Source organism: Leucoraja erinacea, chromosome 39, assembly GCF_028641065.1.
Source record: "Leucoraja erinacea ecotype New England chromosome 39, Leri_hhj_1, whole genome shotgun sequence".
Lineage (NCBI taxonomy): Eukaryota > Metazoa > Chordata > Chondrichthyes > Rajiformes > Rajidae > Leucoraja > Leucoraja erinaceus.
In genome coordinates, this window is record NC_073415.1 from 11524271 (window position 1) to 11536899 (window position 12629).

At 45.5% G+C, this 12629-nt stretch overlaps 2 protein-coding genes across 4 annotated transcripts in view; both read right to left on the reverse strand.

The window, feature by feature from the left end:
- The window catches only part of stxbp2 (syntaxin binding protein 2), a 65636-nt gene that overhangs the window by 12561 nt on the left and 40446 nt on the right, over positions 1–12629 (reverse strand). The gene's annotated exons all lie outside the window — the stretch shown is intronic.
- Positions 899–4348, reverse strand: LOC129714381 (Purkinje cell protein 2 homolog). 2 transcript variants are annotated; one of them, XM_055663947.1, is made up of 3 exons: positions 3993–4348; positions 2173–2316; positions 899–1388 (listed from the first exon to the last, which is right to left on the reverse strand). In XM_055663947.1, exons 1-3 carry the CDS (start codon positions 4156–4158, stop codon positions 1372–1374), a joined length of 327 nt encoding a protein of 108 aa, XP_055519922.1. In that variant the 5' UTR covers positions 4159–4348; the 3' UTR covers positions 899–1371. The 2 variants fall into 2 exon arrangements, with proteins under 2 accessions (XP_055519922.1, XP_055519921.1); XM_055663946.1 differs by lacking the exon at positions 899–1388 and having other exon boundaries at positions 1802–2316.

Below are 12629 nucleotides of genomic sequence, written 5' to 3' on the forward strand. Positions count from 1 at the left end.
ACCGAAGATAGAAACAAAATACTAAAGTAACTCAGCTGGACAGGCAGCATCTCTAGAGAGAAGGAATAGGTGGCATTTGGGGTCAAGACCCTTCTTCAGACTGCTTACCACAGATGAGCACCAGGCCATAATCTCAGCAATCTGAAGGGACTATCTCAGCTGGAGGTAAAGATGCAGTGAATCATTTGATCAGCTGGGAAGATTGTTGGCTGCAACCTTCCATCTCCCCCCCCATTGACTGTACACTGCAAGGGCCAGGAAGGGAGCAGGTATGATCATTTCTGACCCCTCTCACCCTGGCCACAAACTCTTTGAATCACTTCCCTCTGGAAGGCGACTCCGGACTGTCAAAGCTTCCACAGTAAGACATAAAAACAGATATTTTCCACGAGTAGTAGCTCTACTCAATAACCAAAAGACTGTAGCCTCCTTTTGTTCAGGTATTTTATTTCATTCACATGTTTAAACTATAATGTTTTATTCTTAATGTTTTAATATTTTATGTTTTATTCTTAATGGTTTACTGTATGTCGTGTTGTTACTTGCGAGCGGGGGTGGGAGATTGCAACCTTCACGTGGTCCACCCTGTTTCAACTAATGCAATCAACTCGACGTGCACAAACGGAAGGTCAAATAGAACAAGTTGTCCTACAACTTTAGGCTGTGCACGCCACATGAAAGAAGACTTGCGAGCGGAGCACCAAGGCAAATTCCTTGTATGTGTACATACTTGGCCAATAAACTTATTCATTCATGTGCAAGGAGCCAGCAGGTCTTTAGAACTGAAGTATAGCTGTTAATAAAACAATCTATTCAACATCAGAAACTGAGCCCAAATTAATTCATCAGATGAAAAATGTGCAATAAATCAAGTATTTTAACATTTAACTGTATTTATTAATATTTAATATCAACACATTTATTAATATGTTTGTACCATTTTAAATGGAAAGGTCTAAGCGATGCATTTTGTTTTACAGCAAATTCAGATATGCTGGTTCTAAGAGCATTGAGGCAATTCTCAAGGAGTCTTGGACGCGGTGGGGAGGTGATATTTCACATTGAGGATCGGGCTACAAAACCCAATGTCCAACTCACTTATCTGAGTCACAGAACCACAAGAGAAAGCAGAAAGGTTAGTCTCCAATGAAGACTCGATCGCAAAGGTTAATATGTAAAAGCAGCCACAAAATGTTAGGGTAAATCAGCGGGTGAGGCAGCATCTCTGGAGAGAAGGAATAGGTGACATTTTGGGCTGAGATCCTTCTTCAGACTGTAAAAGCAGCGATGGTCTCTCTGACTGTTTGACAGTGAGTCAGATCTGGATATTCTTCAGGCCCAACAGGAACCTGATCCTGTCCTGGTTCGTCCCTATTCATTCTCAGTCTCTATAACAAAAATAATTAAATAATTGCTTCAGAAGTTAGACGGTACATGAATAGGAACGGAGTGTATTTGGCCCAGGACAGCACAAGCTAGGTTTCGCACTGTCGAAGTAGGGGGAATCGAGGACCTGAGGTCACAGGTTCAAGGTGAAGGGGAAAAGATTTCATAGGAATCTGGGGTAATATATTTTGGTGGGTGTATGGAATGAGTTGCCAGAGGAGGTAGTTGAGGCAGGGACTATCCCAATGTTTAAGAAACAGTTGGACAGGTACATGGATAGGACAGGTTTGGAGGGAGATGGATCAAACGTGGGCAGGTGGGATTAGTGTAGATGGGACATGTGGGCTGGTGTGGGTAAGTTGGGCTGAAGGGCCTGTTTCCACCTTGTATGACTCAATGGCTCTGTGATAAGTAAAACTCAATATTATATTGAGTCAATATAATATTTAATAAAAGGAAAAGTGTTGGAGAAAGTAGCCAAGTCATGCAGCAGCTGTGAATGGAGCCGCACCTTGGCATCATGAGCTGCTGCTGTTTTTGTCAATAGGAGTCCAAATGTGGCCAAGGTGAATAGTTCAGAGGGATCATTCATCCAAGCTGAGGGAAGAGGAGTGGATATTTCTAAGGCAGTGATGGATAGATTCTGGATTAGTACGGGGTTCAGGAGTTATGGGGAGAAGGCCGAAGAATGGGGTTATGAGGCATAGATCAGCCATGATTAGACTTGATGGGCCGAATGGCCTAATTCTGCTCCTTATGAGTGAGGTAGCACGGAGAGCTGCTCACCTTCGTCCGTGGACGGGAGGCAGCAGGTGGACAGCTGCAGACCGGGTAAGTTGTCACAGGTCACTCGCTGATCGTCCAGCCGCTGCCCTTGCTTGTCGGCCAGCATGTCCAGGAGTTCATTGATGGGCCGGTCGGAGCTGCTATCTGCTTCAGAGAAGGTGAAGAGCGGATTTAATCACACGATCAATGCCAATAACAACGGAGTCATATGAACATCAGCAGGCAAGCCAAGATAGAATGGCGGAGTGGACATGATGGGCCAAACGGCCTAATTCTGCTCCAATACCTTATGGTACAAATTAGAAAAAGGAACAGATTGCTCTGACCCTTGAGAAAACTCAAGAACACTTCCTCTTGAAACGAGTAATTTGCAAGTAATCTTTCTCTGTAAGTCTACCTCTCCGCACCTTGGCATCATGAGCTGCTGCTGTTTTTGTCAATAGGAGACTAAATGTAGCCAAGGCGCATATTCCGACACACTCCGTAAGACCCAGACTTTGGAAACGCTGGCAAATTTGGCAATTTGAAAAATAACTGTGTTTAGTACGTGTGACATTGTGAGGGAAGGAACTGCAGATGCTGGTTTACACCGAAGATAGGCACAGCATGCTTGAGTAACTCGGTGGGACAGGCAGCATCTCGGGAGAGAAGGAATGGGTGACGTTTCAGGGTCGAGACCCTTCTTCAGACATTGGAATGCAAAGTGCTGGAAGAACTCAGCGGGTCAGTCAGCATCTGTGGAGGGAGTGGACAGACAAGGGTTTGGGTCAGGACCCTTCGTCAAGACTGGATCTGAAATTTTGCCTACCCATTCCGTCTGCAGATGCTGCCTGACCTCCCGAGTTCTTCTGGCACTTTGTGCTTTGCTCAGGGTGGAATGGAATGGAATATTATCACAAGTGGCAAGGCTGAGTGAGATTCTTTGCTTGTATACGCGATGTATACAAATAGCAGCCAACTAGGATGGAGACCAAGTTACAAAGCACGCTGGCTCTGATGAAGCCGAGTTTTAGTTAAAAATATAAGAAGATATTAAATTGGTTTCTGGGCTAGCTTACAGCTTATATTTAGTGTCAAATTAGGCTTGCCTTAGGGTGGGTGTGTGTGAGATAATAAATCCTATAACATTGTCTCCCAAGTGACAGGCAGAGAGAAGGAGCTAGAGAAATCTTTGAAGTGAGATGCCATAAACCAAATGACCAATGTTTATGGGGAGGAGGCAATAAAGGAAGAGAGAAATAGCCAGTCACATCTTTGTAAACAAATGACCTATGTTTATGAGGGACCAAGTGACAAAGAAGATATACAATGTTTTTAGTATATCTTGTACCATGTAAACAAAAGCTTTGATGTGATGCAATCTGTGGAAACCTTTTCCTGTACCTCTGACATGATTAATGTCTGTGGAAGGTGTTAAGGGAACAAAAAACCCTATTTAAGGCAATGTAATTCTGTTGTTCAGAGAAGGTGGCTGAGGACAGTCAAGTGTCTGTGTTGGTCACTTGACTGGAGTTCTCCCTCCCTTCCATCGGCCGATGTTAAGTAAAGTTTTGAACTGGTCTACCAAACAGTTTGTGTGGTGTCTGTTTATTAAGAAGCGAACCTGGTTTAGTAGTTAAGATAAGTAGCTTTTTCAGCTCTACATTTTGTTCCCCCCCCCACCCCCAGCGGTTCCCCCACAGCAGGTCCCCATTGTCCATTGTCCTCACACCCCCCCCCCCCCCCACCCACATGCCTTTGTTCCGTGTGTCTCCATGTTACTGCATCTTGCTGAGAGTGTCCTGCCCGCCCTGTATCTACAATACCTCCGCCCTACTCACCACAGGCCTCAATCAGTGTGGATCTATGGGAGGGTGTCCCGCTCTCCTGGAGGTTACACCTCTGGTCATCCATGCGGTTCCTCTGGACGTGACTCAGCATGTTGAAGAATCCTTCATTTTCTGTTTCATTTTCCTGGGGTGGGGAGAACAGAAGCCAAAGATTCATCGCTTGGATCTGGGACTGACAATTGTCTTATATCCCAGATAGAACAATGAAATTCTTACTTAAGAGTCATAGAGTGATATACAAGGTGGAGACAGGCCCTTTGGCCCAACGTGTCCCAGCTACATTTATCCCACCTTTCTGAGTTTGGCTTGTATACCTCCAAACCTGTCCTATCCATGTACCTGTTGAATATGTATAATGTTTACACATTCTGTTGTGCTGCTGCAAGGAAGAATTTAAGAACTTAAGGATAAGGGGGAAATCCTTTAAAACCGAGATGAGGAGAACCTTTTTCACACAGAGAGTGGTGAATCTCTGGAACTCTCTGCCATAGAAGGTAGTTGAGGCCACAGTTCATTGGCTATATTTAAGAGGGAGTTAGATGTGGCCCTTGTGGCTAAGGGGATCAGGGGGTATGGAGAGAAGGCAGGTACGGGATACTGAGTTGGATGATCAGCCATGATCATATTGAATGGCGGTGCAGGCTCGAAGGGCTGAATGGCCTACTCCTGCACCTAATTTCTATGTTTCTATGTTTAATTGGTCTATCTGGGACATTTGACGATTAAACACTCCTGAAAATAAAGGCACGAGAATCAACCCTTCTCACCTGCTCCCAGCACAAGTTCGACAGCCGCTCTGGACAACAAAGATATTCACAAAGTGTTGGAGTAATTCAGCGGGTCAGGTGGCAACTCTGGAGAAAAAGGATTGGTGACGTTTTGGGTGGGGACCCTCACTCAGACTCTCAAAAATCTTCGGACTGAAGAAGTATCCGGACCTGATGTCAGGGGCCTTTCAGATTCATAGTAACACATGATACATTTAAATATGAACACTGTTAGCATGACACACTAGAGTTCCACCCTCGGTACTCTGTCACCCCTGGCCTGCTCTGTCCGTCATTCTACCATGTTCTTTGCAACACATTCCAAGCATCACTTCTCTTAAAGGAGGACCCGGCCTGGGTGGGGGCCACCGGGATGAGGGGAGGGGGGTGTGTCAATGGTGATCCTGGAGCGGGATCATTTTAAACTGAGTCAGCGCCCATTATATGGTGATTATTTGCATACATTGGGTATGCGAGCAAGGAATTTCACTGTGAATTGTCATAAAGTCATCATTCATTCCATCTTCTCCTCTTCGTCTAGTCTTTGGCCAATTCCCTTGCATACAGTAGCAATTCTTCATCCTTGCCTCTTGAGACGTCGCCACTCCTCACTATCCACGTCACCCTGACCCCTCTGACATTGCGTGTCATTGAATTAACTCCGTGCCGGCTCGATCGGATTCCCTCCAGATGTTCTAACCCTTTACATAACAACGTGTCATTCTTCTTGAGCCCCTGAGGATTGTTCGTGATCAAGACTAAAAATACAAGCTGTCTTTTGTTGCTCTTCCTCTCCCATTCAGTTTTCTTGTACCATTTACTTTGCGATGCATTTTGAGAGAGTTGTGATTCAGGGACAGTTTCTTCTCAGCTGTTATAAGGAAACTGAATCATTCTACTGCAACTATCTAACTCATTGGTGGCCCTTGGACTATCCTTGATCAGACATTACCAGCTTTACCTTGCACTAAACACTATTCCCTTATCACATACACTGTAAATGGCTCGATTGTTATCCTGTATTGTCTTTCCACTGACTGGTTAACACACAATAGCTTTTCACTGTACCTCGGTACACGTGACCATATAACCATATAACAATTACAGCACGGAAACAGGCCATCTCGGCCCTACAAGTCCGTGCCGAACAACTTTTTTTCCCCTTAGTCCCACCTGCCTGCACTCATACCATAACCCTCCATTCCCTTCTCATCCATATGCCTATCCAATTTATTTTTAAATGATACCAATGAACCTGCCTCCACCACTTCCACTGGAAGCTCATTCCACACCGCCACCACTCTCTGAGTAAAGAAAATGAGTGACAATAAACTAGCCTGATTATCAAGAGTTATGGATTTACAAGCAGATACATACACCAGTCCATGCTAAACCCGACACTCCCTAATCCTATCCCAACCCATTTTGGTCTCCCCCCCCAATACACAGATACACTTCAATCAGTCTGAAGAGGGGCCCCAACATGGAACATCATCTGTCCATTCCCTCCATAAAAATGCTGCCTGACCCGCTGAGTTCCTCCAGCTCTTTTTGTTTTTTGCTCACTATTCTTCAGCTCCTCACATCATGAGCGATAATGTCTGGTCAGCCCGATGGAAGTGAAAGCGAGCTGGAAAGTGCGCAGGCAGAATTATTGAATGCAAAGGACACCAACAAAAATAAAACCTCAGGAAAAACTCAGCAGCTCAGCCTGCCTATGCGGTGAGAGAGGCAGACTGGTCGGATTCCTGCATGTTTACAGCTTTTCTTCATTCACATTTCCAGCTTCTGCAGTTTTTAAACTATGAAACATACAGAAGTAGGCTGAATGTAACAATTATTATCGGAATGTGATAGGCAGTGAATTTAACCGCAAAAGGTGGTGCAAAACAATATCTTCCACTAAACCACACAGAGCGATTACATTTTGTGAGCTGTTCTAATCTCGATTAAAACAAATCCTATATAATGAGGTCACTGTACAACCTAACATGGCAGAGAAACTGTTTCACATTCATACATTTACCAAATGCTTTGTGACCCCACAAAATACCTGCATCGACTTAGTAGAGATATTACCACTCATTAGTGTCACTTTGACAATGAGGATCACAGATATTAATGAAAAACACACACAGGAAGGTGAGCATGTTGTGGGCAAGTCAACTCCATCACAGTGAGGAGATGTTGGGTGGCCTCACTGCGGTGGATGTTAATATGTGTTTATTGTTGTTTTTTATTGTATGTATGACTGCTTAAATTTCGTTCAGACTTCGGTCTGAATGACAAATAAAAGGCTATTCTATTCTAACTGGACTGGAGCTTACTTTAAGCATTTTAACCACTTGAGATTTTCCCCAAGTCTTTTACTGGAATGAGTCACAGCTTTGACTCAAGTGCAGGATCAACTTTGCAAACTCACAGTTGAGTTGCAAGTGAGGGGTAGTATTGGCAGCATCGAATGGACAGGCAACGTTTCAGGTAGGGACCCTTCGTCAGACTGATGGGAGTGTGGGGGGGGGGGGAGCTGGAAAAGAGAAGTGGGGGCAGGACAAAGCCTGGCCAGTGACAGGTGGATCTTTCTGTCCTAGGTCTCCTCCAAAACTCAGGGTCCAAACGTGGGATAAATCAGCCGACTGAGGTGGATATCGGTGAGAAACAAAGGGGGTAGGACACGTGGTGTTGGGTCGTCATCTGTGCAAGAATGATGAGGGCAGTGATGGACTGAAGAGTATCTACCTGCCCCAGTAGACTCACGATGGGCTTCAAGTCAAGTTGAGTCAAGTCTGGTGAGCTACAGGCCCAATGCAAACCTTGCTTCCTGCAGCATCACAGGGACACAGACTAAGACAAATTATACACAAGTTATACATAAATCACACAAGTTCCAAGAGACAGTGAATAAATAAAGAAAGTTTGTTGACTGCAATACTTACCGCGTTTGGTCTGCAGTCATCATCTACAGAACTTGGTAGTTCCTCAACCAGTTGCTCCTCATCAGACACAACACTGCCCAGTGTATTGACATCTTCGTCGCTTTCCTTGTGGCTCATAGCTGGGAAACAACTGTCCACCGGTCACTGTCAGTGGTTTCTCAGGAACGTCCGGAGTTTGCGTTGGAAATCCTCACCGATTCTCCGCTCAGTAGATCTCCATCATGGTGTTTCAAGGAACCCAATGACCCGACTGTCTCACCCACGAGAGTGTACAGCCCACTCCACCCGAGCCGTTGGATCAGAAACACATGTAGATGTGGGCAGATCCCCCAACCTGCATTCTCAGCTCAACCCACAGGTCACTGTGCAAGGTCCCAAACCTTACAGTCCCTTCAGTTCAGCCCGTAGCTTATATCCACACATCGAGCCCGAGGAATCCTTGGTAAACACCCAATGAGATTAACCAGACAAGGGGCTTAACTCTGACGTACATTTGATAAGCGCCTGATTAACTCTTTCAGATACGTCATGGAAACATAGAAAATAGGTGGAGTAGGCCATTCGGCCCTTCGAGCCTGCACCACCATTCAATATGATCATGGCTGATCATCCAACTCAGTATCCTGTACCTGCCTTCTCTCCATACCCCCTGATACCTTTATATCCATACTCCCTGATACCCCCTGGACACGGAATACTGAACACAATTTTAGCTTGCATATTCTAGAAGGAATATAGAGGCCACAAGGAGGAAAGGAAAATAGATTGTAGACAAAAGTGCTGGAGAAACACAGTGGGTGCAGCAGCATCTATGGAGCGAAGGAAATAGGTAACGTTTCAGGCCGAAACCCTTCTTCTGACTGAAGATTGACATGCATGGTGCCAGAATTGAGCCCTTATTACAATCAAGACAACACAAACTCTCTGGCTGATGTTATTTCATTAGAACTGTCCATCGGAGGCATGTGATTCAGACCAAGTGGTCCAAGCAATGGAAAATATCATCAGAAACAGCTTGTGGCAGTCTGAACGTCCCAAAACGTCACCTCTTCCTTCGATCCATAGATGCTGCCACACCCGCTGAGTTCCTCCAGCATTTTTGTCTACCTGTAGCTTTTAGGCAAGTTCACTTTGAGATCTAACATTACTGCGGTGGATCAGTTTCCATCCAGGGTACACAGGTGTCTTTACGGATGAGCTGCATGTGGCCTCACTCATATAATCCTCCAGCTTCTCTTCACAGTTCAGGGGTCAGAGAGGCTGTACTGTTACGGCATTAAGCCCGGTCTCACCCACGTGTTCTGACATACAGTTGGTGAGATCATAGGTATAAGAACATTATTTTTAGAAGAATAATTGGGTCAGTGGTTCCCGACGTTGTACTTAGCACAAATTGCAGAATCCTCCCTGTATTTCGATTCCCCTCCCTGCTTTCAAAACTCAGAAGTATCTCTAAACCATGGCATGTTCTGCCTCTATTAGTCATAGTAGCCCCGGGCAGTGGAGACTATATGGATATTGTCAGTCAGGAATCTGGCAATGAAGAAGGGTCCTGACCTGAAAAAGCACCCAATGCCAAGAGTCTCCAGCACTTTGTGTTCTGCTCAAGAGTTCAGCATCTGCAGTTCCTTGTGTCTCAGTATGACAATGAACATGCCAGGGATAGGTAGTTAGATGCTCGCTTGTTGGAGATGGTCACTGCCTGGCACGTTTGTGACGTGAATCAGTCCAAGCCTGAATGTTGCCTGGGTCTTGCTGCACACAGGCATATAGTGGTTTATTTGCTGAGGAATGGTGAATCACATCATAAGCCAACATCACTACTTCTGACCCTATGGAGAAAGGAAGTTTGTTGATGAAACAGCTGAAGATGGTTATGTCTAGACTATCCTGAGGCAGGGCAGCAGTGTGCTGGGACCCAGACCAACCTCCATCAGTCACAGTCATCATCCACAGTACAAAGTCTGACTCCAGTCATTCAAATGCTCTTCCCCTCTGCCCCAGTCTACCAAGACTGCTTGCTGCCTAAATTGGGCAGAAGCTACTTTAACGTTGAGGGCTGACATCCTTGTCTCACCCGCTGGCGTTCAGCGGCTTCTGTTGCTGCCATAAAGGGCAAAGATAGACACGAAATGTTGGTGTAACTCAGCGGGACAGGCAGCATCTCTGGAGAGAAGGAATGGGTGACATTTCGGGTCAAGACCCTTCTTCAGACTCAAATACTCCACTGCTCTCGTGACACAAATTACATTTTTATGTCCCAATAATGTAATTGCTTCAAAACCATCGTAGATTAACCTACTCACTCCTGGTTCAAGGACAGCTTCTTCCCAACAATCATTAGGCTCTTGAACACTACACTACACAACACAACCTCAGCAACTGTGATCTTCTATGGACGGTGTCTTTGGTTGCACTACAGACTTGGGCTTACCACTATTATTACCTAGTATTACTGTTATTGATGTATCAGGCAATAGACAATAGACAATAGGTGCAGGAGTAGGCCATTCGGCCCTTCGAGCCAGCACCGCCATTCAATGTGATGATCATGGCTGATCATCCCCAATCAGTACCCCGTTCCTGCCTTCTCCCCATATCCCCTGACTCCGCTATCTTTAAGAGCCCTATCTAGCTCTCTCTTGAAAGTATCCAGAGAACCGGCCTCCACCGCCCTCTGAGGCAGGGAATTCCACTATATTTAAAATAAAAATATCGTACATTATATATTTATCTTGCTTTTATGCATTAATGGGCATGTAAAGTAAGAATGTCAGCTCGAATGATATTGCCCCACCACAACACACACAGCACTCGCTTACTTGCCCAGGATAATTAATACAAAGCCTTGCATTTGGCATTGAGTTTGCTGGATCCCCAAAATATCTTTATATTAAGAACTGGTGCAGGAAATTAACTTGATGTGCTGAATGGGAACATAAAGGAAAATAAAAATCCCAATTGCAAACTGTTATAGCAAATGTTATATTAACTTGTTATTTCTTTCCAACATAGGCTGCTGCCATTCGGCCCATTGAGTCGCTGCTAGCTCTGAGAACAGCTCCGTTTCCCCCACTTATTTCCCTGCAGCCACCGTGCTTTTCGTAATGTTCCGACTGCTTCCCAATTCCTTCCATCTGATCCTGGCCCCACAAAAGAGCAGGATCAACAAAATCAATTCAATATCTCGCCCTGTTGAACTCGAGGTAATAGGAATGTCCGTGATTAAATAATTATTCTCAGTTCGACAATCTGTGCTTCATGCCAGTGGTCAGGTAAGCAGTGCAAGTTGTACGATGCACACAGCTGCACCAAGGACTTGCCGTGGCTTCCGCTCTGCATTCGATGAGTTGCTCTCATAAATGACCTTGTGGTGTCGACCCTTCCACTGCCTCCTGGCTTGTCGATTTCTCTTTGGTTTCTGCCACGGGTTGCATTCGACGTGGTGCTGGAGTTTGTGGCTGGGCAGGTTGGGTTTGGGGTGCTGGATTTGGTGGCAGGGCTGGGTGGGTTTGGGAGGAAGTCCATAGGGAACGAAGGGGTGCCCTGCCAAGATGGTGACATGCTTCACCCAGTCCACATAGTGGACGTAGCTGGTGAAGAGAGCCGTGTGGTTACAGGACGGGGGGCAGTGGCTTGCTGCCCCGGCCACCACCCACATTTTAGACCTCTTGTCCTGACACTCAAGTGGGGCACCATAACCTCCCTGGGAAAAAAGAGACCAGGATCAGTTCAGTTTAGTTTATTGTCACGTGTACCGAGGTACAGTGAAAAGCTTTTGTTGCATGCTAACCAGTCAGCGGAAAGACAACACATGATTACAATCGAGCCATTCACAGTGCATTTACAATTTATTACAGGTGGGTGTATGGAATGAGCTGCTAGAGGAGTTAGTTAAGGCAGGTATGTTACCAACATTTAAAACAGTATTTGGACTGGTACATGAATAAGAAAGATTTAGGAGGCATATAGTCCAAATGTAGGCAAACGAGACTAGCACAGAGGGGCATTTAGGTGGGCACGGACGTTGGGCCAATAGGCTGGTTTCTATGCTGTATGACTAACGTCGTCAGTGAGGTAGAATGCATGAATAATTCTATAATATGTTAACTCAGCTTGTCTTCATGCATACTGCCTGACTTGTTCAGTATATCCATTACAGACAAGAATGAGTTGCAGAGGCTGGAATGGTGAGCAAAACGCAAAGTGCTGGCGGAATGCAGCGGGTCAGGCATCATATGTGGAGGGAATAGACAGGCGACGTTTCAGATTCCAACAATCGTTTACTTTGGTTTCTTCTTAAGGGGTTGGACAGGCTAGATGCAGGAAGATTGTTCCCGGTGTTGGGGAAGTCCAGAACTAGGGGTCACAGTTTAAGGATAAGGGGGAAGTCTTTTAGGACCGAGATGAGGAAAACCTTTTTCACACAGAGAGTGGTGAATCTGTGGAATTCTCTGCCACAGAAGGTAGTTGAGGCCACAGTTCATTGGCTATATTTAAGAGGGAGTTAGATGTGGCCCTTGTGGCTAAAGGGATCAGGGGAGAAGGCAGGTACAGGATACTGAGTTGGATGATCAGCCATGATCATATTGAATGGCAGTGCTGGCTCGAAGGGCCGAATGGCCTCCTCCTGCACCTATTTTCTATGTTTCTATGTATAGAGACACTAAATTAATAATCAATGATGCCAACACTACAGTGTCATGATAGGTTCTCAATGCTCCCTCCAGTGGCAAAACCCCTCAACTACAACTGTGGGGCAGGTGGCCTCTGTTAGTTTAGTTTAGTTTAGAGATACAACGCGGAAACAGGCCCTTCGGCCCACCGGGTCCACACCAGCTTTCCCCGCACACTAAAAATATCCGACACACACTTGGGACAATTTACAATTTTTGCCAAAGCCAATTAACCTACAAACCTGTGTT

Coding starts and splice junctions, on each gene's coding strand:
- LOC129714381 (XM_055663946.1), bottom strand. CDS start 4,158: ATGAATCTTTGGCTTCTGTTCTCCCCACCCCAGGAAAATGAAACAGAA. Junction 2,317..3,992: donor CACACTGATTGAGGCCTGTG/GTGAGTAGGGCG, acceptor TCTCTGAAGCAG/ATAGCAGCTCCGACCGGCCC.